The 27,538-nt window shown below is 57.6% G+C and overlaps 1 protein-coding gene across 1 annotated transcript; it reads right to left on the bottom strand.

Moving 5' to 3' along the window:
• On the bottom strand, positions 1 to 27,518 carry VPS16 (VPS16 core subunit of CORVET and HOPS complexes). Its single transcript, XM_039541061.1, has 24 exons — positions 27,364 to 27,518; positions 24,183 to 24,271; positions 22,785 to 22,882; positions 21,387 to 21,515; positions 20,042 to 20,186; positions 19,850 to 19,965; positions 18,053 to 18,175; positions 16,962 to 17,017; positions 16,065 to 16,154; positions 15,003 to 15,097; positions 13,870 to 13,946; positions 11,866 to 11,997; positions 11,659 to 11,786; positions 10,758 to 10,793; positions 10,063 to 10,171; positions 9,837 to 9,971; positions 9,485 to 9,593; positions 7,434 to 7,531; positions 7,078 to 7,185; positions 5,231 to 5,308; positions 4,654 to 4,823; positions 3,689 to 3,785; positions 3,084 to 3,187; positions 1 to 718 (listed from the first exon to the last, which is right to left on the bottom strand). Exons 1-24 carry the CDS (start codon positions 27,414 to 27,416, stop codon positions 574 to 576), a joined length of 2,520 nt encoding a protein of 839 aa, XP_039396995.1. The 5' UTR covers positions 27,417 to 27,518; the 3' UTR covers positions 1 to 573.
• Between the last annotated feature and the right edge of the window lie 20 nt (positions 27,519 to 27,538).

Below are 27,538 nucleotides of genomic sequence, written 5' to 3'. Positions count from 1 at the left end.
CCTGCTCGAACTGCAGTTATGCTGGAGAGGAGGCTGCTTCTGCCAGAGGCCCCAGTGCTACCTGAACAGTGGCTCCTTCACCAGCTTTTGTGCTGAGAGGGGGAAGCTGCTGCAGCAGAGGGAGAGGCAGAACTGCTGGAGGCAAGGGGGGTCTTGGGAGGAAGATGGTACATGCACCTGCGCAGGGCAGGGATAAAGCTTCCTCCAGGGGGCGAAGCAGGGTGGGCTGTCACTCATGAGCAGGGATGCAACAGGATGGCCAGCTGCAGCATAACATAGCAGGCAAGTTCTTCTCCCACCTCCAGCCAAGCACCCTAAACTCCAGAGGGCAGGAGTCCACCACACGCCAGGTACAGCCATTGCTGCCACCTAAGATTCCCCAATACAAGGCCCCAGGTCATGCTGGTGGGCCCCTGGGCTGGATCTGCATGTGTGAGAAGCTCCAGGCCTCCTGTCCTTATAACACCAGCACCAAGACTATGTCCCCTACCCCCCACCCCAACCCCCTGGGAATATACAGAAGGCCGGCTTCCAGCAGACTGCTGTGAGGGGACAGGCGCAGGGCGGGAGGGATTATTTTTTCAGGATCTGAGCTTTGGCGCGGTTGATCTTCTCCACGACCGAGGAGTCGGTGGCTGCGGTGCACTTGGACAGGACAAGGTTCATCTCATTCTCATTCTTGTGCTCGATGGCAGCGTCAGCAGCTTGGTCCAACTCTCTGCCGGTAAACGATAGGAGAGTCAGCGTCATGCAGGGCAGAGTCAGGGAGGCAGATTCCATCTCCCCCTGGTTCCCTCTGCTGTGGGACCACCCCATCCCACCCACCGACACCACCCTGCCTTAGCTGGCGATCTCACAGCCAGTTCAGGGATGCCTGGCACCCCCCGCCCCATAGGGCACACGCTGCTGCGGGTATGTGCACCCCCTGCCGAGGTGCATGCTGCTGGGGGTATGCAGCTGCCACCAGGGACACAGACAGGCCCATGCAGCACACACAAGAGGCTGAGCACTCGGAGAGGAAACTCCTTCCTTTAGGCAGGCACATGTCCCACCTCCTGGCTGCATGCAGACAGCGGCCGGACTGTTCCTTGTGTGAAGGAAAATTTACAGAGAGCCTCAGGCTTTGGTCAAGGTAGTAGGCCTGAAGTATTAGCTGAGCTTGCTTGTGTGTGTAAGGGGCAGGAAGAGGCAAAAGTGGGATGGAAAGTCCCCAAAAACAGAACAAATGGCCTTCTGTGTACAGGCGGCATGAGGCGGCCAAGTGGGAAGTCCCCAAACACAATTTGCCATAGCCAAGCTTGTTTTTCTATAAGCACAATGGAAAGTCAAACCACAGAAAGTTAGAAAAGTCAAACCACAGAAGAGCTAGAGAGGGAACAACAACAACAGGAAAAGCCAAATAAGGGAGATGATTGTTTCTTTCTGCTTTGGACCTTTATTACATTTTGTAATTGTATTCCAAATAAGGTAATCGACATGAAATGTGTGTGTAATTTGTCGGTGCTTTAAAAGGCTTGTGTGTTTCTTGAATCGGGGGGGCAGCTCCTGAGAGCCGTTACCTCCCTGCGCTTGTAATCAATAAAGGAGCCTCAGGCTGATCTGATCCAAACTCAACATGTGGTTGATTTTCCACAACACTTGTAGTGCACAGGACAGTGCGGGGGAAGATGAGCAGATGTGCCCCACTGCCCGTTAGTGTGCAGAAGCAGAATGACTCACCCTGGAGTTAATAGCTCACTGAGTCTCTGTTAGCTCCGGGGGTAGAGCCCTGCTATAATCATGGCAGCCCAGTACCTGATACACACTGACCACACACAGACCTCGGTGCCCCAGGTGCAGGAGAGGGCAGCCCCGCCTCCTCTGCAAGGGGTGGGTATTTCCCTGCTCATAAAACCCTGTCACCCCAGCTTAACTGCCCACCTGCTCCCCATCTTCCTGTGACACTCCTCCCACGCTGGGGTGGGGGACCCTGAACCCCAACCCTCTCTCTGAACGACAGGATGAGGTGTTAGTCGCAGTACAGAGCCAGATGCCACTGCATCGAAAGGAGCTCCTCCCCTGCAGAGAGCAATCCCCCCTTCCCTGAGAGGGGTCACGGCATTTGACAGAATGGGGCACAGACAGGGGCCTAGACAAATTTAGAGGATTGGGCCAAAAGAAATCTGATGAGGTTCAACAAGAACAAGTGCAGAGTCCTGCACTGAGGACGGAAGAATCCCATGCACTGCTACAGACTAGGGACCGAGTGGCTGGGCAGCAGTTCTGCAGAAAAAGGACCTGGGGGCTACAGTGGACCAGAAGCTGGATATGAGTCAGCAGTGGGCCCTGGTTGCCAAGAAGGCTAATGGCATTTTGGGCTGTATAAGTAGGGGCATTGCCAGCAGATCGAGGGACGTGATCATTCCCCTCTATTCGACATCGGTGAGGCCTCATCTGGAGCACTGTGTCCAGTTTTGGGCCCCACACTACAAGAAGGATGTGGAAAAAGTCCAGCGGAGGGCAACAAAAATGATTAGGGGGCTGGAGCACATGACTGATGAGGAGAGGCTGAGGGAACTGGGATTGTTTAGTCTGCAGAAGAGAAGAATGAGGGGGGATTTGATAGCAGCCTTCAACTACCTGAAGGGGGGTTCCAAAGAGGATGGATCTAGACTGTTCTCAGTGGTGGCAGATGACAGAACAAGGAGCAATGGTCTCAAGTTGCAGTGGGGGAGGTTTAGGTTGGACATTAGGAAACACTATTTCACTGGTAGGGTGGTGAAGCACTGCAATGGGTTCCCTAGGGAGGTGGTGGAATCTCCATCCTTAGGAGTTTTTAACGTCAGGCTTGACAAAGCCCTGGCTAGGGTGATTTAGTTGGGAATTGGTCCTGCTTTGAGCAGGGGGCTGGACTAGATGCCTCCTGAGGTTCCTTCCAACCCTGATATTCTGTGATTCACACAGGGAATGCCCATCTGCTGACCCCCTCCCGCCCCCACCTGCGCGCTCAGACACGCTGCCCATGCAGGGTCTCCTGGGGAGCTGGAGCACTCTGCTCTGCCTTAGCAGGGGGCGGCTCCCCGTGAACGCTCCAGCAGACGTACCTCACCAGGATGTGGGCCTTGACCCTCTGCTCCGGGGTCACGCGGGCGGCGTACTTCTTGGCCTCATGGCGGTTGTGATGTTTCATGCAGATTTCAACAAAGGGCTGGTATGGAGAACAAGGGAGACGGGAATCAGTGCAGGCGGCAGGCTTGGCTCATGGGGCCGCTCTTCTGGCTTGCTGCCACCAACCTCATTCATCTCAACCCTCGCGCCCTCACCCGCTGCACCTGCCTCTGCCCTCGGCTTTGGGGGTGGTTCTTTAGTGCCTGTGCCTGGAACCTCACACTCCGTCCCCTGGGCTGGTGGAATTCTACTGGGAGCTGGAGGAGAGGTGAGCTTCCAGGTTCCCACGCTGGGACAACCTGAGCCCCCATCAGGGATCTGCCAGTGCTGCATCTGAGCTGGCCAGAGGGGGCTGCATCCCTAGGCCCACGTTCCCTGCCAGCAGCCTGAGCTCAGCACTCAGCTCCCCCTTCCTGGCCAGTGGAGACCAAAGGCCTGGTGCCTGGTCTGTGGGACCCATACCAAAGGCAGACAGCTGGGAGCAAGCCGGGGCAGGACACTCCCAGCCAGGGGGTCTCTTATGGTGAAGAGAATCTCTTACCAGGTACCCAACGGGCGACTTCTTACTCTTGGAAAACTTCTCCATCTCCTCCCAGTCCTCCCGCTCGGCCAGGGCGCCGATCTTCAGCCACCAGAACCTGGGGAGCAGACACCTCGCGGCTGTTACTGGGGCCATCAGATCAACTAGTTTAACACACTCCCTCCCCAACCCCCGAGGACTGCTGAGTCCAGTTCCCAAGGAGCTGGCAGTACATCAATCATCAGCCCAGCCCCATATCCACCCAAAGCAAACCCCACCCTGCCTTGCCAGCAACGCTGGGCAGTGCCACCCCCAACGACTGACGGTCAGGAGTGAGGGGAGAAAGGCCCCAACAACAGAGAGTGACAATGGGACAGGCAGCCTAGGGCTCTGCGTGCATCCAGCCGGCCCTGCGCCCTACGCAAACGGCTGCCTGTCATGTGACCAATGGGTTTCATTGTTTCCCTGTACCCGCCCCCTCTGTCTGCAGCCGCTGTCATCTTCCACTTTGGTTGGAAGCCCGGAGGGGCTGTCTGTCTGTTCTGTGTTTGTGCAGTGCCGCTGGGCACTGTGGCAATACAGATAAACAACAACAGGTCCAATTGCTCGTCCGTGCCCCCGACCCCCCTGCCCATCACACACATACACTGGTATTTACTCCCCGGGGCTGGTCAGGGCACCAAGGGCTGCAGGGGCCAGAGAACGGAGAAGTGCTGCTCCCCAAGCCGGGTGAGAGAGCAGCAGCAGAAGCTCACCACATGTACATGCTCTCCCACGGCTGCTGTCCGCACCGCAGGGACGCTGATAACCACAGGCCACCAGTCTCCAGGGCTGACAACCCAGCACCCTGCCCTAGCCCTGGTTCCTGCCCCAGCCTCTGACCAGGGGCCGTGCGCATATGAGCCGCGTGTACTTGTAACGGCTCATCTGGTGCCAAAAGGCCTCCTGGGAGCAGCGCCCGCCTGCCCCGCGCCCCCCGCACTGACCTCTTGTCGGGGATTCGGAAGTCGCGGTACAGCTGCTCCGCCCGCTTGTGGTTGCCATCCAGGATGAGGCCGTAGACGGTGTCGTGCAGGGAGTAATCTACGTAGGGTTTGTCCAGCTCGTCCTGCAAGCGGCGCTGCATCCGCAGCAGTTTGATCTGATCCTCTGTGGCCTGTGAAGCAGACACCAGGACTGGGCTCCTCAGAGGGGCTGGGCCTCTCCCCTGGGGCGTCCATCTCCACGAGCAAGGCTACCCCGCCCCAGGGCATCCCCGGAGACATGAAGGGCTCCCAAGGGAAGGCTCGGGCTGTCTGGAAGAGGACTGTGCTTTATGCAGCTCAGCACCAAGGGGAGTTCCAGGGCCCCCTCGGCCCCACGGGCTGTCAGGAGCAGAGCACGCTGCTTCCTCAGCCCCTGCTGCCCGGGTCCCCACCTGGCAGCGCCGAGCACTGCTCCCAGCCGGGCCCCAAGCCCCTAACGACAGCAGGAAGGCCCTCTGCAGGCAGGCCTGGCCGGAGGCAGCACCAGCTGGCCCCTGCCGGCTCACCCAGATGCCCCCACTCCTCCAGCCACGCTCACCTTGGCAGCAAACTCGTTCTTGGCCTTGTAGTACTCGTCCACTGCATTCTGCAGCGCCGCTACACGTCCCTCGATCCGCTGGAAGGGACACAGCAACCGCCGGGCTAGTCACAGCCTCCCCCACACACTAGGTGAGGCAGCCATGCGAGCCAGCCAGCGCTTCTGGGTGGAGGTGCCTGTGGGTCAGGACTTGTGACAAACGGACGAGAGAAGGTCCCATCCCTGCAGGACTCGCCCACCGCCCATGAGACAGGAACGGGGGCAGCTGGCTACCCAGGCACGGTTCTACCTAGCGATGGCCGATGGGTGGGAGCTGTAGCCTGGGCTCCGGGACCTGGGCTCCTCCCACTATTCATTCAACGACCAGGAAGCTCCTTATTGTCCAGTATCCCTGGGCAGCTAATTCCCCTTCCCGCCCCCCAGCGGAGCCAGACAAGTTCGGGAACTCCTGGGAGCCCAGAGGCACAGACAAGGGAAACTCGCCCCCAGTGGCCCCAGCCTCCTGGCAAACATCGCCAGCTAGGAGGCTAAACAGACCTGGGGGGGTGGGCGGGCAGTTACACCCACCCATGGGCACTTCACCGGGCTCAAAGCAGCAGGCAGAGATCACTGCAGAGGCACGGAGCAGCCCGACAGAACCCCAGTCCCGAGGGATTCGCCCACCCAGCCCAGTTCCCTCCCCAAGTGCCCCCGTCTTTGCTCAGCCTGCACCAAGGGAAGAGAGGGGCCAGGCTGCTCCCGTGCACCCCTCCCCAGCACACTAAGGCCTTCCCAGGGAACGGAGAGGAGGGACCTGCTCCCTGCGCAGGGAACCCCCTCGGGCTCTGTGCCAGGCAGGGCACACCCTTGCCCAGCTGTGCCTGCCCCAAAGGGCTGGGGCCAGCCAGGCTGAGCCTGTCCAGCCTCGGGGGAAGGACAACTCCACATCGCACATCAGGAGCCACCCAACTCCCAGCCCGGTGCCCCAAGGCTGGGGGTTTAAGGAGAAAGCACTTTCCAATCTTCCCATGATCCTTCTGTTTCCTCATGTGAGCAGCCTTCTCCCCTCTCCCCCACACTGCAGGGAGGCCAGCGTCCCCTTAGTGTCAGGCCCCAAGCCCCCCCCCCCCCCCCCGTACCACAGGAAGGCCAGCGTCCCCTTAGTGTCAGGCCCCAAGCCCCGCCCCGTACCACAGGGAGGCCAGCGCCCCCTTAGTGTCAGGCCCCAAGCCCCCCCCATAGCACAGGGAGGCCAGCGTCCCCTTAGTGTCAGGCCCCGAGTCCCCCGCCCCATAGCACAGGGAGGCCAGCGTCCCTTAGTGTCAGGCCCCAAGCCCCGCCCATAGCACAGGGAGGCCCGCGTCCCCATAGTGTCAGGCCCCGAGTCCCCCGCCCCATAGCACAGGGAGGCCAGCGTCCCCTTAGTGTCAGGCCCCAAGTCCCCCCCCACGTACCACAGGGAGGCCAGCGTCCCCTTAGTGTCAGGCCCCAAGCCCCACCCCCATCCCGTACCACAGGGAGGCCAGCGTCCCCTTAGTGTCAGGCCCCAAGCCCCGCCCCGTACCACAGGGAGGCCAGTGTCCCCTTATTGTCAGGCCCCAAGCCCCACCCCGTACCACAGGGAGGCCAGAGTCCCCTTAGTGTCAGGCCCCGAGTCCACCCCAGCCCCGTACCACAGGGAGGCCAGCACCACAGAGGCATCTCCCGTCTCAGCACATCTTTATCCCTCTGCACCAGTTCGTCCAGTCCTCCTCAGAGGCTGGCAACCCTGGTCTCAGATGGGTGAATCCTCCAGCAAACGCCAGCAGAGGGTCTGGCAGCCCCCTCCCTCCACCCCGCAAGGCCCCGCCAGCTCCGAGGAGACCCACCTTCTCACTGGAGTAGCTGGAGTGGACGTGGAAGTTCCCGAGCTCCTGGTGATCGTCGTCCTGGTTGTACAGGTCCTTGAGTGTCTCCAGCTCCTGGTGCTTGCAGAACTGGGACATGATACACGAGGTTACAGCCGACACCCCCGCCCCCACGAGAGTCGACGGGCTTGTTACAGAGAGACAGTCACAGGAAGCCCTGCTCGCTCAGCCCCCTGGCCCAGCACGGCACTGGTCACCTCTCACACCACCAGCAGGGGGCGACAGCGGGCAGCACAGCCCTGGAAGTGCCCCGGCAGCTTAACACACCCATGAGCCCCACCCGCTTACGGGCACAGAGAGGGTGGCCGGCCTCTCACCTGGCGGTAGAGACTCAGAGCCACCGGCTGCTTCTGCAGAGTCATGAAGAAAGTGCCACGATTCAGTTCGTTCTTCAGGTGCAACACGACAGTGTAAACTGGGGCAGAGACAGCGCGTTAGAGGGGCTACAGGTGCAGCGAGACTCCCCCACCCCCAGTGGCCAGGGCAGTGAGCAACATACAGCAATCAGGGGAGGTCCAGCCAGCCAGCTCTCAGTGGGGCCCAGAATGTGGGGTGCAAAGTCCTGGGGGGAGGAGAGGGCTTGCTGAATTCAGAGAGGTGGGGGGGGAGGGGAGAAGCTCCCCACCTCCAGGGGCTGGGAGGCACCACCACTTGGCAGCTAATAAGAACGGTCGTACCGGTCCATCTAGCCCAGTATCTGTCTACCGACAGTGGCCAATGCCAGGTGCCCCTGAGGGAGTGAACCTAACAGGCAATGATCAAGTGATCTCTCTCCTGCCATCCATCTCCATCCTCTGACAAACAGAGGCTAGGGACACCATTCTTACCCATCCTGGCTAATAGCCATTTATGGACTTAACCACCATGAATTTATCCAGTTCCCTTTTAAACCCTGTTATAGTCCAGCCTTCACAACCTCCTCAGGTAAGGAGTTCCACAAGTTGACTGTGCGCTGCGTGAAGAAGAACTTCCTTTTATTTGTTTTAAACCTGCTGCCTATTAATTTCATTTGGTGACCCCTAGTTCTTGTATTATGGGAATAAGTAAATAACTTTTCCTTATCCACTTTCTCCACATCACTCATGATTTTATATACCTCTATCATATCCCCCCTTAGTCTTCTCTTTTCCAAGCTGAAGAGTCCTAGCCTCTTTAATCTTTCCTCGTATGGGACCCTCTCCAAACCCCTAATCATTTTAGTTGCCCTTTTCTGAACCTTTTCTAGGGCTAGAATATCTTTTTTGAGGTGAGGAGACCATATCTGTACACAGAATTCGAGATGTGGGCATATCATGGATTTATATAAGGGCAATAATATATTCTCAGTCTTATTCTCTATCCCCTTTTTAATGATTCCTAACATCCTGTTTGCTTTTTTGACCGCCTCTGCACACTGCGTGGACATCTTCAGAGAACTGTCCACGATGACTCCAAGATCTTTTTCCTGACTCGTTGTAGCTAAATTAGCCCCCATCATGTTGTATGTATAGTTGGGGTTATTTTTTCCAATGTGCATTACCTTAAATTTAATGTGGATAAATGTCATTTGCCATTTTGTTGCCCAATCACTTAGTTTTGTGAGATCTTTTTGAAGTTCTTCACAATCTGCTTTGGTCTTAACTATCTTGAGCAGTTTAGTATCGTCTGCAAACTTTGCCACCTCATTGTTTACCCCTTTCTCCAAATCATTTCTGAATAAATTGAATAGGATTGGTCCTAGGACTGACCCCTGGGGAACACCACTAGTTACCCCTCTCCATTCTGAGAATTTACCATTAATTCCTTCCCTTTGTTCCCTGTCCTTTAAACAGTTCTCAATCCATGAAAGGACCTTCCCTTTTATCCCATGACAGCTTAATTTACGTAAGAGCCTTTGGTGAGGGACCTTGTCAAAGGCTTTCTGGAAATCTAAGTACACTATTGTCCACTGGATCCCCCTTGTCCACATGTTTGTTGATCCCTTCAAAGAACTCTAATAGATTAGTAAGACACGATTTCCCTTTACAGAAACCATGTTGACTATTGCTCAACAGTTTATGTTTTTGTAGAGCTCAGCCTGGCCCTGAGCTGGTCTGGGGGGAGCCCGCCCCACGCCAGCAGGGATTCCTCGGGGCAGGAGGGCAGGTCGTGGGGGGGAGGGTGCAGCTCTGCCCCATTCAGTTCTTGGCCACAGGGGGCCCTGATCCTGCTGGTTTGGGGTGCACATGGGTCCAAGACCCAATCTCATTCCCCAGAGACCGCTGGAGCCAGCCCAGAATGGCTCAGACACCAGAGACCTGGGCCTGTTGGGAGCCAGGACCTGGAGTGGAAAGGCTCCAGCATATCCTGGCCGCCGGAGCCCCTGGGAGCCTTCCCCGCACAGCCGTACCTAGATCTGTGTCTCCGCTCTCAATGGCTTTGTTCAGGGCCAGCTGGCTCTTTTTCATCTTCAGCAGCAGTGGGACCTGCTCCCCGGACCTGGGTTCGTACTCCAGCAACTGCCCCCAAGAGAGAAGCCCCTTCAGTGCACAGGCCTCCAGGAACAGCACAAAGCCAGACCCCCGGCCCCATGTGCTGGGCAAGAGGGCACTGCCGAGAGAGGTACCCGTGTGCTGCTCTAGCACCGTGAGCTGAGTTAAACAGGGGCACTGTGGGCCAGGGGGTATCACCAGCCACCCTGCCAAATTCCATGTGCTTGGGAGTCCTGTCAGCGCCCCCCAGTCCCCTCCCCACACACACACCTTAATGGCCAGCTCCGTCCGGCCACAGTCATATGCCCGGGCAGCGATCTCCGAGTACGAAATGCCAGGGGTGTCTCCCAGCTTCTGATTGATGGCGTGTGCAACCTCCTCATCAGACTTGTCCTTCTGCTGCACCTGGAGGGGCGGGAGGGGAGGTCTGGGCCCAGCTCTTGGCACCCAAGGGGAGTGCTCCAAGAACTGCCCCCGCTCTAGCTTCCCCGCCTACCTTGTAGCAGGCCCAGTGAGCCAGAATCCTGCTGACGCCCTGGAACTCCGACAGGCGCAGGTACTCACAGATTTTGATGGCGAGGGGGTACAGCCTCCGCAGAACTAACCTGAGACACGGGCAAAGGGAACGTCAAACACCCCCGGACGAGAACATCAGCAGCTCTGCAAGCACAGCCGGGAACTCAGCCAGCTCCCCAGAGCCCTCGGAGCTCCCCAGAGCGGCCCTTCCCCACCACACCCCATCCGCCTCTGCTAGGCATTGGCCAGGGCAGCACAAAGGGCCATGATGGGGGTGACACTAGTTCCCACTTCCCCGCAGGGGACGGGGAGAAATATTTAGGGCTGTGCCCCTGTAAGAGGGCCCAGCCGTAACGCTCGGGGTGAAAGGTCCCTGGCAGCTGCCCTGGCGACTGAAGCTAGTTCCAGCCCTAGGAGGACACCGGCAGAGGCTGGTGCGTGTCATGGAGGTTTGTCGAGAGACCCCTGGCTGCTGGACGGTGCAGACAGCAACGCTCCCCACACTTCTATGAGACGGATGGGGACAGGGAGGGGGCTGAGTAACCTGGCAGGGCCAGTCCGAGCCGAATGTCAGAGCAGGGGCTCCTGATGCAGTAACACAAGTGACTGTGGCCCTGGCCAGAGGGGATATTTGGGATGCAGTGGTCCCATGCGCAGCCAGGAGGGGGCAGTTACCTGTCCAGCAGGACTTCAATGGTGAGCTGTTTGTACCTACAGCACCTGTTAAGGAGCAGCAGGGTGAAGGAACGGCGGGGGCTGAGCTGTGCTGGCGAGTTCCAGCTCCCACCACGAGCAACAATCATAGAATCCTAGAATATCCGGGCTGGAAGGGAGCTCAGGAGGTATCTAGTCCAACCCCCTGCTCAAAGCAGGACCAATCCCCAAATGGCCTCCTCAAGGATTAAACTCACAACCCTGGGTTTAGCAGGCCAGTGCTCAAACCACTGAGCTAGCCAATCCCACAGCCTGAGCAGTCACGGCATCTCTCCCCTCGGCTTGCACGTTCTTCTCACAGTGCAAGGCCAGAAGAGGCCCCCAGATCCCCTAGTCTGACCTCCTGCACAGCATAGGCCACCCCCCCCCACCCCCCAGACAGCTGGGACTAGGCCAAGGTCTCACCACCCGCAGGAGACTGGACAGAGAACAGGAGGGACCGGGGGACACCAATGCCCGAAGCCAAGTAGGTGAGACATGCCCAGACGCTCCTGGCAAGCGACCCGTGGCCCCACTCAGAGCAAGGTGAGACCCCCCCAGTGTCTCTGCCAACCTGGCGATCAGTTAGACCCTGAGCATATGAGCAGGAACCAGCCAGCCACGCCCCCACGTTTCCTTATCCAAGGGAGACTCCTCACCCCATTTTACACAGGGAACAGGTGACTTGCCTGGGTCACATGGCCAGTCAGGAAACCCAGGAGTCCTGATTCCCAGGGCCAAACTCATCTGTGGTGTAACTGCTGATTTCAGGGAAGTTACACTGGGGTGGGGCTTTTGGGCCCCTGTCCCTGCACTAGCTACCGACACCAGTGGATCCAGCCTGATCCACCTGCAGCGCCACCCCTCGGCCAGCAAAGGATACTGGGCGAAGGTCAGGGGGATGCCGATCTGGTAGTCCCGGATGGCATTCAGCACACGCAGGTCCCGGCACGTCCGCACAAAGCTCTCCGGGGGGAACTTGTCGAGGAAGCACTTCCCGAACGAGGCAGCCTGTGGACAGAGATGTGCCAGCGCTCAGGGAGGGAACGGGCGCTGAGACGCCCCCCACCCCAGATCCTCCCCTACTTACCCGGAGCAGAGACTTCTGGGTTTCCGGCTCATGCTCGTAGCCAGCTGCCTCGATGCACTGCCGCACCGCCTCCGCGAGCAGATTCTGGTCCTTGATCTCCCGCAGGTACTCGTCCGCCTTCTGGCTCTGTTTCTGGGAAGGGGCGAGAGAACCCTTCGGTCAGGCCAGGGACGTCCTGAGCTGAAGGACCCGTCTCTGCCTCAGCAACCTTCGCCCGGCGGGGAGAAGAGCCATGACCAGCGTGGCTGGAGCCCCACCAGGCTCAGCTGGGCTCCTGTCCCTGGCACGGCCTCTGCCTCCAGGCTGTTTGCAGAGCAGGTTGTTAGAGCCAGAGCGACCACTGACGAGGGGACACGCCCCGCCCGGGGCTCAAAGCACCGTCGCTAAGGGGTCTCCTGTTCCCTCCCGGCCCCAGCAACATGCAGCAAACCCAGACCATGCTCTGGGGGGTCAGGCACTGGGTGCAGGGTGGAGGCAGCCCCTTTTCTCTGGGATCTTTCAGGGCCGAGGGGGCAGACACAGGGATTCCCTCAGGAGCCCCGGTGCTTCCCAAGTACAGGGTGCTTGGGAGCCCATGGGCAGAACTCAGGAGCCCCGGTGCTTCCCACGCACAGACACAGGGATTCCCCACTGGGGACGCTGCCTGGTTGGGAAGAGCCGAGCGTGGGACCTGAGCCTGGGCAGAACTCAGGAGCCCCGGTGCTTCCCACGCACTCGGCACGGTGGGGTCAGGCTGGGAATCCACCTCCCCATGCAGCTCAAAGAGTCTTAGGCTATAAAGAAAAGGGGGGCGGGGGCTGGGTTTTCAGCACCCCCAAGGGCCATGTTGAACCGAGTAGAGGCTGTTCCAACGTGCTGCCCAGCCTCCCTCAAGCCGGTGCCTCACGCTGCCGTCACCAGGCCGTCTCGGCGCCACCTACTCCAGAGCAAGGGGCCCCTCTGCCCCGCACTGGTTAAGAAGTGGCTCAGGCACGTCACCGGGCATTGCTGGGGGGCGGAGAGCAAGATTTGTGCAAACAGCCTGCTCTGAAATTCCACCCTCAGGACACAAAGCCGGCTCCCTCGAGCGCTGACTTCCACACTCAGAGGCCTTCCCTCGAGAACACCCACCCCCGCCCTGAACGCCAACCGCCTCGGTGTCTCCATGGATGGGGCCGCAGGGACTGCAGAGCAAGCCTGGCCCCTGCACCTCGGAGCAGGGCAGGAGCAGACAGGAGCGAGGGTGGAGCAAGGAGTATGAGACGTGCGGCTCCGTCTCTGCACGGCCCCTTCACAGAGGTCAGCTGTAGGCCCCTTGGCTTAATGGCTAAGAAAAGGCCAACCCCCTAACGAGCTTTCCGCGTCGTTTGCAATAGGGGTGTAACCGTTCGTGAGAGTGGAAAGGTTAGTTGCTCGGTACAATATCCTGTTTGTCACAACCCCCAATGCACTGACCCCATTAGCATGGGATGTCCGGAGAGTGCAACATGCTTGGAAATTTGCAACATGTAACAGACAAAAGGGAACATGTGCAACTGCCACGTGTGTACGAATGGCAGCCATGGCTATCGATAAAATGCAATGCTGAGTTACTGGGCGAACCGGCAGGCCTGGGATCAGCCTGGGTACTGTATTTCCATTCTTCGTATGCGCTGTTCTTAAGTAACAAAGGCAACTTTATTAATAAAGGCAATCAAGCTTGACTGCTTCTGTCTTCCTATTTTATTGTTACCGGCTAAGACCAAACCACTAATGATCTATAGATTTAGCTGTACCCGAGAGATCCCTAAGAGAAGGGACCACCCTGTCTAGAGCCAGACTCCCCTCTGGCTTGGCCATTGGTCCCTGCAAGTTACTGGGCTATGGAGGGGCTGGGATAGCTCTGGATGGGGTTTCCGTGGGACCCATCGGCTGCTGTGACCCTCCCTGGCCCCTCCGTTGGATCACTGGCTGTCCCTTTGCCCCTGCTGATTTCAAAGGGGAAGGCGGGGACGGGACACTTCTGCGATGGCATCCTGCCCTTACCTCATACTCTCTCTGTGCTTCCAGCAGGAGAGCCCCAGGCGCCATGGAAGCGATTTTAAAGATCTCCTCGCTGGCCTCTGAAACAAGGACGGAACATCCTCAGATGCTGCCCCAGACCGGGGGTGAGCCACCCGCCATTGGGTGAGCCCACCGTCACATGCATCTTCCATGGACCTTTCCACACACACGCAGCTCTAAAGAGGAACGTGGGTACCAACAGCCCCATTTCACAGATAGGGAAACTGAGGCACAGACCAGGGAAGTGACTTGCCCAAGGCCAGCCCGCAAGTCCAGGGCAGAGCTGGGACCCAGACCCTGGTGTGCTGACTTCCAGCCCAGGCTCTTCTCCACTGCAGCTGCTTCTTTCCCAGCTCACTGCAGCAATTCCCTCGCCCCGCTGTGTTCCACAGGCCGCGATCGTTGGGAAGAGAGAGCCCCGTGGGGCGCTCTGCGGAGACACCGAGCTCCCCTAATCCCCCAGCACAGGCCTGGCTTCTGGCCTTGGCTTCACACCACCAGGGAGGAAACAAGGGCTCTCCCGGGGGCACTGCAGGTTAGCCTGACCTGTCTGACAGGTGACAGGAGCCGTCTGGGTCTCAGACCAACCTCCAGGAGAAATTTCCTGCATGGCCAAGCCACCAGGACACACCTGGCTACAGCTGCTCAGGAGAGGAAGAAGGTGCTGCTGAGCCAGGCAGGGCTTCAGCCGCAACTTCTGCTGCTCAGGAGCCAGGGGCATCAGCAGCAGAGGGAGGAGGGCTCAAGCTTAGAAGAGCTGGGGTGCTGCAGGTCAGGTCTGAGGGGCATGGCCAGGGCTGGGTGGGAAGGGGGCACCAGGTCTGGAATAGCAGGGGGGGGGAGGGGAAGGGGTTCGGAGCGAGGGGCATAGGCAGGGAGGGGGCACCAGGGAGGAAGGGAGTTTTTCGACATTCGACCCCAGGTTATCAGCTCCCTCGCCTCCAGAGCCAGCACTGGCTGCCGGCTGCTAAGGACGATGAGGCCATGCAATCTGGCATCCAACAGAGTCCGTGTCGTTCAGGCTGCCTCCCCATCCCTCCCTGGATCTCAATCGGGTTTGGAAATTCGGAAATCCGCGTCCAACAGCAACCGAATCCCCACCTCCGCAGGCTCACCAGGGATTTCGTGCAGGAACTCGTGCGTGGTACGAGAGAAGATCCTCACCCCGTCCAGCTCCGGCACCAGGTAGGAATCCTCGTCCAGAACAAACCTACGCTCTCCACTAAGGATCCACAGCTGTGCAACATGCCTCCAGGAGCCCCTCCCAGCCAGGCCATCCCGCTGAGCCAGCCCTGTCACAAGGCTGGGGCACTAGCCCTGCTCAGGAGAGGGCCCAGTGGAGAGACCGAGTCTCTCCAGAGTGGTAATCGCTAACGCGAACACGCTGGGACAGGAGATCAGGCTGCTGCTCACAGGACTCAGCTGATCTCCACCTATTAGGGATCAGGAGACTTTCATGGGGGCCCGATTACACCCCCTCCCCTCCCATTGGCTACGGCGGGGTTTATACCTTCCTCTGGGATAGCTGGTGGGGCCGCATCAGGCCCCCGGGCTGAGCCCGTCTGGCAGCTCCTACGTTCTGACAAGCCCCAGTCAGTGGCAGAGGGAGGCACAAATCCAGGTCTCCTGGCTCGCAATCCCATGCTCTAACCACCCGAGTGTTACTCCCCGGGGGTCCCTCGACTCACGTCTCTGACTCGAACAAGCACTGCAGTTCAGAAACGACTAAGCATTAGAAAAGGTTCAGAGAAGGGCAACTAAAATGCTTAGGGGTTTGGAATGGGTCCCATATGAGGAGAGAAAAGATGGTGAGGAAGGAGCCTCTGCTGTCACACCCAGCTGGGCTGACCCGGGGCCAAGGGGATGTGATGCCATCTAGGAGCTCTGAGGAGATAAACGCTGCACCGGAGGGGGGGCTGTGCTGGGCGGGGCAGGAGGGTAGATGTAGGGGTAGGAGAAATGGAAGTAACAGGATGATCAGGCTCCTGATGGCCAGCGCAGCGCCAGAGGGAAATGGCAAAGCACTGAAAACGTAACAGAGGCAACCGTCCCACAGCGGCCCCTGGGGAAACGGGCTGAGGCCCCAAAGTGCTTCTCAATCATCTGATCCCAGCCCCCCAAGCACTTCCTGCCTCGACACCCCAGGATCTGCCCTGCTGCCCCGCTCCAAAGGATACTGAATACACTCCTTGGAGTTCCCAGCCACCACGAGCCGGCGATCCCACGCCACCACCACTGCCCGCTGCTTGCTCCGGGGACGCGTGCACCTGTCGCAACGAGAAGTCTGTTCCGTTAGGACACAATGGAGTGAGGCTGTGCCCAGCGCCACAGCCCCTCAGCCAAACTCCCCGGCCTGCTGCAGCCTGCTCCCACCGCTCCGCAGACGTTCCCAAACCGCCCCGCCAGCCAACCTCCCTCCGCACAGCCCCTCAGCCAAACTCCCCGGCCTGCTCCCGCCGCTCCGCAGACGTTCCCAAACCTCCCCGCCAGCCAGCCTCCTTCTGCACAGCCCCTCTCGGCCAAACTCCCCAGCCTGCTCCTGCCGCTCCGCAGACGTTCCCAAACCTCCCCGCCAGCCTCCCTCCACACAGCTCCTCAGCCAAACTCCCCAGCCTGCTCCTGCCGCTCCGCAGACGTTCCCAAACCACCCTGCCAGCCTCCCTCCACACAGCTCCTCAGCCAAACTCCCCAGCCTGCTCCTGCCGCTCCACAGACATTCCCAAACCTCCCCGCCAGCCTCCCTCCGCACAGCCCCTCAGCCAAACTCCCTGGCCTGCTGCAGCCTGCTCCTGCTGCTCCGCAGATGTTCCCAAACCTCCCCGCCAGCCTCCCTCCACTCAGCCCCTCTCAGCCAAATTCCCCGGCCTGCTCCTGCTGCTCCGCAGACGTTCCCAAACTGCCCCGCCAGCCTCCCAGAGTCACTCTCAGCCCACGGCAGCATCGGCGCCATCCTGGAGCCACACAGCCACTGGCAAGGTACCTGCTCCAGGCCAGCACCCCAGAGGAGGATGGGGGCCCAGACAGCTCGAGGGGGCAGATGCCACATTCCAGAACGAAACAAGAGCCCCACTTACCAAACCATCTGTCTGGGCGGAGCTCGGAAGTCGCAGCTGAATTCACCCAGCTTCTCCTGCAGGGGAGAAGATGCGATTTACAGGGAGATACATCTGAGGAGTAAGAGGAGTGCAGGCTCTGCTCAGATGGGGACAACAGGATCCTCCGCCGGGGCAACTGTAGGAACCTCCCTGGCAGCACGTGCCGCTCTGAGCTGGTCACTAGCACCCTGGTGCTGTCTGTGCCCCCAGGAACACCAGCGCCACGTCCACACAGAGATCAGGGTACGGCTCTGCTCCATCTGCCCTGGCCAAGAGCCCAAAGCTGGACAATCCCCACCCAGCAATGCACCACTGGATATGAGTCAGCAGTGTGCCCTTGTTGCCAAGAAGGCTAACTGCATTGTGGGCTGTATAAGTAGGGGCACTGCCAGCAGATCGAGGGACGTGATCATTCCCCTCTATTCAGCACTGGTGAGGCCTTATCTGGAGTATTGTGTCGTTTTGGGCCCCACACTACAAGAAGGATGTGGAAAAATTGGAAAGAGTCCAGCAGAAGGCAATGAAAATGATTAGGGGGCTGGAGCACATGACTTACGAGGAGAGGCTGAGGGAACTGGGGTTATTTAGTCTGCAGAAGAGAAGAATGAGGGGGGATTTGATAGCTGCTTTCAACTACCTGAAAGGGGGTTCCAAAGAGGATGGACCTAGACTGTTCTCAGTGGTGGCAGATGACAGAACAAGGAGCAATGGTCTCAGGTTGCAGTGGGGGAGGTTTAGGTTGGATATTAGGAAACACTATTTCACTAGGAGGGTGGTGAAGCACTGCAATGGGTTCCCTAGGGAGGTGGTAGAATCTCCTTCCTTAAAGTTTTTTAAGGTCAGGCTTGACAAAGCCCTGGCTGGGATGATTTAGTTGGGTTTGGTCCTGCTTTGAGCAGGGGGTTGGACTAGATACCTCCTGAGGTTCCTTCCAACCCAGATATTCTAGGATTCACTGAGGCTGTCTCAGACCCAGCTGCCTGCACCCCAGGCTCCGGGGACTTAGGAGAGCAGACTGGAGCCGCGGCCGGCAGGTGACAGACAGGCAGTGCCCTAGGGGCAGCACTCACCTTCAGGGAGGATGTCCCCATCCAGATAGAGCCCGTGTCGGTGAACAGGGCAAGGTAGTAGTAGTTGAAGGACACTGCCATCTGCACGTAAGCACCAGCGTGGGGGCTGATTCCAGGTGGAGTCTACAATGCAGGGAGAACAAGACACAGGTGATAAAGGGACAGACGGACACAGCGGCAGCTCAGCAGGGCGCAGGCTGGGGGGATTGGCACCGGACACACCACTAGTGCTTGTGAAAGGGCAGAGCCCCAAAGAGCGACGCTCTCTCTCCAGCCTGCAAGCAGCGGCAGGGCCACCCCAGGGACATAAGAATGGCCGTACCAGGTCAGACCAAAGGTCCATCTAGCTCGGTATCTGTCTACCAACAGTGGCCAATGCCAGGTGCCCCAGAGGGAGTGAACCTAACAGGCAATGATCAAGTGATCTCTCTCCTGCCATCCATCTCCATCCTCTGCCGAACAGAGGCTAGGAACACCATTCCTTACCCATCCTGGCTAATAGCCATTTATGGACTTAACCACCATGAATTTATCCAGTTTTAAACCCTGTTATAGTCCACTCTTCACAACCTCCTCAGGTACGGAGTTCCACAAGTTGACTGTGTGCTGCGTGAAGAACTTCCTTGTATTTGTTTTAAACCTGCTGCCTATTAATTTCATTTGGTGACCCGTAGTTCTTGTATTATGGGAATAAGTAAATAACTTCTCCTTATCCACTTTCTCCACATCACTCATGATTTTATATACCGCTATCATATCTCCCCTTAGTCTTCTCTTTTCCAAGCTGAAGAGTCCTAGCCTCTTTAATCTTTCCTCGTATGGGACCTTCTCCAAAGCCCTAATCATTTTAGTTGCCCTTTTCTGAACCTTTTCTAATGCTAGAATATCTTTTTTGAGGTGAGGAGACCATATCTGTACACAGAATTCAAGATGTGGGCATACCATGGATTTATATAAGGGCAATAATATATTCTCAGTCTTCTTCTCTATCCCCTTTTTAATGATTCCTAACATCCTGTTTGCTTTTTCGACCGCCTCTGCACACTGCGTGGACATCTTCAGAGAACTATCCACGATGACTCTAAGATCTTTTTCCTGACTCGCTGTAGCTAAATTAGCCCCCATCATATTGTATGTATAGTTGGGGTTATTTTTTCCAATGTGCATTACTTTACATTTATCCACATGAAATTTCATTTGCCATTTTGTTGCCCAATCACTTAATTTTGTGAGATCTTTTTGAAGTTCTTCACAGTCTGTTTTGGTCTTAACAATCTTGAGCAGTTTAGTATCATCTGCAAACTTTGCCACCTCACTCTTTACCCCTTTTTCCAAATCATTTATGAATAAATTGAATAGGATTGGTCCTAGGACTGACCCTTGGGGAATACCACTAGTTACCCCTCTCCATTCTGAGAATTTACCATTAATTTCTACCCTTTGTTCCCTGTCTTTTAACCAGTTCTCAATCCATGAAAGGACCTTCCCTTTTATCCCATGACAACTTAATTTACATAAGAGCCTTTGGTGAGGGACCTTGTCAAAGGCTTTCTGGAAATCTAAGTACACTATGTCCACTGGATCCCCCTTGTCCACATGTTTGTTGACCCCTTCAAAGAACTCTAATAGATTAGTAAGACACGATTTCCCATTACAGAAACCATGTTGACTATTGCTCAAGAGTTTATGACATAAAGGGAGGGTGCCGCGTTGCTGGAGCTGTGCGGGGAGGTACAGGCCTTTTGTCTCCAGGTCTGGATCTGACCCCTCCCACCAGTTTCCCCATCGCTCACTCACCACCACGGAGCAGGACGTGTTGTCCAGGAGGTACAGGTCCTGGCCAACAGCTAACAAGATGATGGTCACTCTGTCCTGGGACAGGACGGCCCAGCAGGAGGGGAGCTTCTGCAGACCTGCCGGAGGGCAGACACAGGTGGTCAGGCCCCCTGCCCAGCCCCGAAGGAAAGGGCAGGGGCGGGGGTGGCGTACCTGGTACCTCCGGCATCCTGCGCAGCTTGAGGTCGTCGATGTTGGTGGTGAGGGAGAAGCGGTGCGCTCCAGTGAGGATGGCCACGCCCGTGCCGTACTCTGTGTGGAAAACCTTCGCCTCCCGCACGTGGTTCTGTAGGACCTCCTGAGCCACGAGACAGAGACAGGGGCATGGCCCAGGGAGACTGGGGAGAGCTCAGCGCCAGAGAGACAATGGGATCGCCAGCGGGGGGCCAGAGAACGAGACCCTGAACTACGGACACGGCCGGATGAGGGACTGGGGCAGCCCCTTCTCACTCTATCACAGCCACGGCCAGCACTGCCGCTAGCTAGTTCTCACTCCGACCAGCCTGTTAGGGGTGGGTGAGCCGGCGGTACAGGCCTCAGCCTCTTCGCCGCGGTTGTCAGCTAAACCCCCGGTACTGCAGGTCACGGTGCCAGAGGCAGAGAGAGCCCAGTGCCCAGGTGAGATCCCGGCACCAACAGGAATCCCGGTCTCCTGGCACTGGCAGGGCTCCTGAGAAGCACGGCAGAGATGCCATTTGCACAATCGCATTTCCAGCTCATACCATGAGCCCAGCTCCACCCTGTCTCCTCAGGAAAGGCTCAGCAGGAGCTCTGCCCAAGGGACACCTGCCGTCCCAGCCAACCTGAAATCGCACACAGCTCGCGCCTCAATTCAAAGGATGTTCTGAGATGAGCGGGGCCCTAACCTGCTGACAGCTCCTCCAGGGTCCCTCAGGCCAGTTCGCAGCCCTAGTGACAGCTGTGCCCAGCTTCCTGGCCGCCCCCTCCCAGGGCCCAGGCAGTGACTCATGCGTGGATCCAGGCCAAGGATGGATTTGGGAGCCTCACCGTCCCCAGCGCAGAGTCAAAGGCGTATAACGTGCCAGTTTGTTGGCAAGCAGAACACAGTACCCTCCCCTCTGCCCCCGCCATTCGAGGGTGAAAGCTCGGTACACACTGTGACTGAGTCAGCCTCACATCATCCCCTGGGAGGCAGGCCAGGCCAGGCTCATCACTCCTCAGCTCCAAAAAGGAGAATGAAGTCCCAAGTGGAACTAATTTGTTCCAGGTCATGCAGCAATTAATGGCAGATAAAGAAACAACCCAGGAGTCCTGGCTCATGGTTCCATGCTCTAACCACAAGATTACACAGTCCATCTCACAGATGGGAATAGAACCCAGGAGTCCTGGGATCCCAGAACCCCCCCCTCCCAGCCCCAACTCCCTTCTAGAGCAGGGAACAGAACCCAGGAGTCCTGATTCTCACTTTCTTGATCCAAATACCAGCCCAGCCTCCCTCTGCTGACAAAGCCACCCAGCCCGCACCATCCACACTCACGTTGCCCATGCTGAAGTGCCGCTTGAATTCACAGAAGAGGCTGTAGATGAGGACGGTGCCATCCTCCTGGACGCAGAGCAGGTCCTCGCTGGCAGTCCAACCCAGCTGCACCACCTGGCCACTCTTCCACTGCGGGGAAGGATAGAACCACGCTCTGCACATCAGTCCCGCTGCCAGGAGGGGTCACTTTCATACAGTGACAGGAAACCCCTGTGACTACGCTGCGGAATTCACACCAGCCAGCACAGCAGAGCTGGAGCCACAAGCCACCTCTCTGGGCCTCCAGCCTCTGCCATTAGGCCCTTCTCCTTGGCACCTGGCTGTCCCTGGCCTTTCACGACTCCACCCTGCCCTGGTTCTCCTCCTTCCCCTCCAGCTGATCCCCATCTCCATGGGGTCCCACAGGCCCCCTCCTTTTCTCCCCATATTCCCCCCTATACAGCTTCAAGTGCGTCCTTGTGCTGCTGACCCACTGATCTGCCCCTCCCTTCCCAGCCTCTCCGCCTCCAACTCAGTCTGTCTTCTCCAGGAGGTCAACGTCCCATGGCCAGGCCCTCCCCACGTCACCACTTCTGTCACTGCTGGTACCACCACCACCCTGGCTGCCCACACCCGGACCCTGGGCACTAGCTCTGGCTCCCCCAGGCTGCGGTATTCATTGTTACAGACGTGGACCGAGCTGAGATTGGGGCCCCACCGTGCACATAGTCAGAGACAGGCCCCGCCCCAGAGCGTTAAAATCAATATGGACCAGACAGATAGGGGAGTGAGGCACTGAGACGCTAAATGACTAGCCCAAGGCCTCACAGGAAGGCAGGGGCAGAGACATGATCTCGTAAGTCCTAGTCCACCCCGGCTGCAAGCTTCTGGGGGCAGGGCCCGAGCCTGCCTTTAGGTCTGTTCGGTACGGAGTGCATTGTGGGCTTCACTGGAAATAAATAGCAGCTAAAATTTGGATAATCCACCCTCCTGCTTCAGGACGTCTCCTGACTGCTGCCAGGGTTGGCGGGCTGTCTCCAGCCCCTCCTCCCATACGCCACTGTCAGACTGGCATCTGAAGCACCGGGCCTTGCCCACTGCTGGAGGCGGGATACCACCACACACGTCACTGCTTCCATTCTGCTTAGGCAGCCCTGTGCTCCAGACTTCCCGATAGCCCAATCAGTTCCAAGCTCCTGAAGACACCTTGGAGGGACATACAGGAAGGAACTGAAAGTGAATTACTTGGGGATTGGTCCTGCTCTGAGCAGGGGGCGGGACTAGATACCTCCTGAGGTCGCTTCCAACCCTGAGATTCTATGATTCTATGAACATGGTGGAGCTAAAAGGGTATCGCTTGTGTCCAGGTGCTACCAGTAGGACAGGCCCACAGGGAGTTGGCACTAGCTAGGCACTCACCAGAACGCTGGCCAGGGGAACGCCCGAGGCCGAGTAGATCTCCAGCAGCGGTCGGGACGCGGGTGACTTCTCTTTCCGGAAGTTGTTCTTCAGCAAAGCTGCAAGAGACAATCTGCAGTGAAACAACAACAGGGAACCCAAACCCAAACCCAAACCCCCCCGTTCTCAGGAGAATGTCAAAAGGCCCCATGCTCCCCAGCGGGACAAGGCTCAGCCTCCTCCCCTGCATCACCATTTCCCACACCTAATTTACATAATCCTTCCTTGCCCCTCAGTCCCGCTCAGATTGTGTCCCATGTCTGGTCGCTTTCCCTTCGGGGTTCTCCCCATTAGATCCTGTGCTGCGGGGTTTGGCTGCAGAGGAAGATGTGAGAAGTCTAGCTGAGACGCACTCTGCACAAAGGCTGGCACAGAATAACCTCTTCCCAACCGAGACTCACTTTAAAGCAGGATGAAGGGGGGGGGGGGGGAAATCTATGATTTTCTTTTAAAAAAATTTAATTCAGGTTTATTTTTAAAAGTCCAACAGTGACCAATGCAGGTGCCCCAGAGGGAATGAACAGAACAGAGAATCATCAAGTGATTCATCCTGTCGCCCATTCCCAGCTTCTGGCAAACAGATGCTATGGACACCATCCCTATTATTGTTTAATAAATCACGTTTAAATGCAAAATGTTTTTTTTGGATAAACTCTGATACGTGCTGTATACATAAGAAAAAAGTATCCAGCACATTTAAGGTTTTTTACTTACTTAAATAAAAATTAAATGTTGGTTTTGTGCATTTTAATTTCCATCCAAATAAAGCTTGAGCCAAATCACAATAAAAAATAACCATCTAGTAAATAAGAAATGCATCATTCACCATTTTCCATCATCATAAAAAATGTAAAAATTAATATGAAAAAATATAATTGCTAATTAAACGCATATAGGTACAGTGTAGCCTCTTGGTTAGCAAAAAGAAGCATGAAGTTTAGGGTAAAGGCTAAACTTGGTTGGAAATCTACATATTTAAATAGTGACCAACCAATGAGAATCAACCTTTATTTAGGAAAACAACTAGAAAGTACAAATGCAAAATATGATTCAAATGGATGATTTAAATAAAGATTTCCAGCTGGCTGATTTAAACCAGGATTACAATCAGTGATTTAAATCCCTTTGACTGAAATCAATGCATCCTGCTTTAAAGCTCTAGCCCTGGAGAGAGAGGGACACGTGTGGTCAGGGAGACAAACTGGCACCTCAGGATCCAAATGGACCTATTGCAAACCGGGCACCCACCCTGGCCTGGAGCAGAGCTAGCAGCTTTTGGAGAATGAGAACATCCAAAGGTCACACAACCCACACCACAACCCTCTCTCCATTAGGAGAGGTTGCTTGTCCCCCCCGTACCAATGGGGCCCCCATAAGGTGCAGCAGCCACCAGGCAATCCCGCAGATCCTCCTTCAGGTTCCATGCCATGCTGTACAATTCAAACTTCCTGCAGCAAAGCAAACAAACGAGAGGAGAAGTTAGGGACCTGAGTGATCACTCACTCTTCCTTCCCGGTCAGCTCCGGAGCCATTCCTTCGGCAAGGCCCAATCCTGCTCTAAACTCCATGCCGGCAGCCCCCTGCGGCACAGGATGACAGGCCGGGAGGGTAACTAACAAGGGAGGCAGACGGGGGTTCCACAGAGCAGCCCCCTGCCTTCAGCATGCTCACGCAACACTCAGGATTCAAATCGTTACCCTGGTATCCGTTATTTACCAGCTGCTCTGTCAGGGATGGTATTTCCCAGTTGGAGCCAGGCCTCTCACCCCAGCAAAGAGCAACCAGCTTCCAGGGCTTGGGTGAGGAGACAGGAGGGAGCTCAGGCAGCGGCTCTAAAGGCTGCCCCACTGGTCTGATGATGGGTGTCCGTTCAGTGGCTGAGAACTCAGCCCTTGGCCCCTTCTAGGGGATAACCTGAAACTTCAGTGCCCGGAGACCTTCTCCCTCCTTTTCTATCTCAGCTGACAACTGTGGTTACTGCCATAATTAGAGCACCTTATTGATCAGCTGCAGACAAACCATCCAAGGAAAATCCAACCCCTGATGTGAAAGGGTTAAGACCCAGTGTTATGATTAAATTCCAGTCTGGGTAACTTCATTCAGCCTCCCTCAATTCCCTCTGCAGTTTGAACAAGGATTGTGTTCACTCCTGGCTCTGAGCTACTCTGTAGTGTTACTCAGGGCTGTTAATCAGCTGTCACGTTCCCTCTGAGGCAGCTGCATTTCACTGATGGTAAAATAAGTCCTGTGTACATACTGTTATAAAATCCTGACTGCAACAGGGGAGGGGTGGAGATTACAAAGACACAGGCCTTAAGTTTTAAAATCTATGGATCTATTATTATTGTAGTTCTCAGAGATTCCCAAGAGACCACCAGAGATCACATTATTTTGACCCCATAAGTGTCTCCCTGAAGCTAAAAGCAAAAAAAAAATCAAATCCTTTTCCAAAGTAAAAACAATTCCCTGTCACTACTTGGGATCACTTAAATCCCACTTTCTGTATTTAATAAAATCACTTTTTACTTATTAATTAACCCAGAGTATGTATTAATACCTGGGGGGGGCCCACAAACAGCAGTGCATCTCTCTCTATTGGGGGGGGGGGGTGTTCAGGGACACGTGGCTCCTTTATGCAGCATTTATTAACCCTGCACTAGTATGAGGGTTGGACACATTTCCTGGCCCTGCTGCCACAGAAGGTGGGAACACCTGGAACCAAATGGCAGGTGTCACTGGAGATGGAGAGAGCTGCACACAAACACACCCAGAGCCACTGCTGCCCAGCCTCGCTCCCAGGGGCGCAGCCATTGTGGGCCAACCACTCCACTATCCTGGCTCCACCAGTGACTGGTGCCACCGGCTACTGGTGCAGAAAAGGGGCAGCACCAGCACCTTCGGGGCTCCCGGCTCAGCAGTGCAGGGTGTTTAGGGGACAATTGAGGGCCATGCTGGGAAGGAGGAAGTGTGGGGTAGGGTGAGGCTGGGGTGTCTCACAAAGGGCCATTTGGGGTGGAGGGGATAAAATCTATACTGTGCTGATCCCGTCCCCCTGCCGGGAGCAGAGGGGGTTGGCGGGCTTGTGTTAAAGGGATGGAGAGTTTCAGGAGAGGAAGCTGGGTTGGGCGAGGGTGTGGGGTTTGAGAGGGAAGAGGCACACTGTAGGGAAGGGAGGAAGCACTTTGGGGGTACATCAGAGGACGGTTGGGGTGGGCAAGGGGATGGCTCAAGCTGTGTTTGCAGAGAGGCATGGGGCACCCAGGAGGGGAGAGGGCAGGAGAAGGATGGTGGGGGAGCTAGGGGGCCCCCAAAGACAGAGTGGGGACCTGGGGGTGGAAGCAGAAGCCTGGGACAAGGGGGAGGGTGCTGGAAACAGGAAGGAGGCTGGGGGAAGGAGGCAATAGGAAAATCCTAGGGTGATGGGAGGCCCAGGGGGCCGGTGATGTGGAGCTCAGCGCGCAGCCTGGGGCGATGGGGTTCGGGGTGGGGGCACAGAGAAAGGGGCCTGGGGTGGGGACAGGGGCAGTGGGGGTATGTGAAGCAATGGTGGGGTTCGGGTGGAGCGGAGGAGGGGCCTGGGGTTCGAGGAGGGCAGAGGAGGGGTCTGGGGCAGCAGGGAGGGCAGTGGGGTTCAGGGCCGGAGGAGGGGCCTGGGGCAGGGGGCACGGAGAAGGGAATCTGGGGCAGGGGGTTTGGGGGCATGGAGAAGGGGGCCTGGGGCAGGGGAGTTAGGGGCAGGGTGGCACAAAGGAGGGCCTGGGGCAGTGGGGTTCGAGGGGCACAGAGGAGGGGCCTGGGGCGGGGGCATGGAGGAGGTGGTCTGGGGAGGGGGCATGGAGGGGATCTGGGGCAGTGGGGGTAGGTGAAGCGATGGCAGGTTCGGGGTGGGGCAGAGGAGGGGGCCTGGGGCAGGGAGTTCTGGGGCACGGAGGAGGGCACAAAGGGGGATCTGGGGCAGGGGTTCGGGGGCATGGAGGAGGGGGCCTGGGGTGGTGGGCATGGAGGGGATGGGGCAGTGGGGTATGTGGGCGGCGGGGTTCAGGGAGGGCGGAGAGGGAGCCTGGGGCGGTGGGGTTCAGGGGCACGGAGGATGGGGTCTGGGGAGGGGGCACGGAGGGGACGGGGGCAGTGGGGTATGTGAAGCGATGGCGGGGTTCAGGGCAGGGGGCACAGAGGAGAGGGCCTGGGCGATGGGGCAGTAGGGGGCACGGAGGAGGAGCCTGGGGCAGGGAGGCAGGGGGCACGGAGGAGGGGGTCTGGGGCGGGAGCGAGGAGGCCTGGGGGGGGGGAGTTAGGGGTGGGTGGGGCACGGAGGAGGGGGCTGGGGCAGGGGCCTGGGGCAGGGGCACGGAGGAGGGGGCCTGGGGCGGGGAGTTAGGGGCGGGGGGCACGGAGGAGGGGCCTGGGGCGGGGGTCAGGAGCGGGGGCACGGAGGGGTCTGGGGCGGGGTCGGAGCGGGGGCACGGAGGGGTCTGGGGCGGGGCCGAGGAGGGCCTGCGGCAGGGGCGGGCCCGTGCCGGGTGCCCGCCGCGGCACTGACCGGTAAAACGCCTCCTCCCCCAGCGGGTCCCAGTTCGCCGTGTAACAGGCCATGGCCCCGGCCCGGCCCGACGGCCCCGATCCCGCGCGGCTGGGCCCGGCCGCTCCGCGCTTCTCCCCTCAGCGCCCCGCGCCTGAGGCCGCCGCGGCCGCCGCCATCTTGAGTGAGGGCAGCG

This window comes from Mauremys reevesii, linkage group 5 (assembly GCF_016161935.1).
Source record: "Mauremys reevesii isolate NIE-2019 linkage group 5, ASM1616193v1, whole genome shotgun sequence".
Classification (NCBI taxonomy): domain Eukaryota; kingdom Metazoa; phylum Chordata; order Testudines; family Geoemydidae; genus Mauremys; species Mauremys reevesii.
Note: the sequence above shows the minus strand (reverse complement) of the source record. Positions and strands in the feature narration are given on the sequence as shown.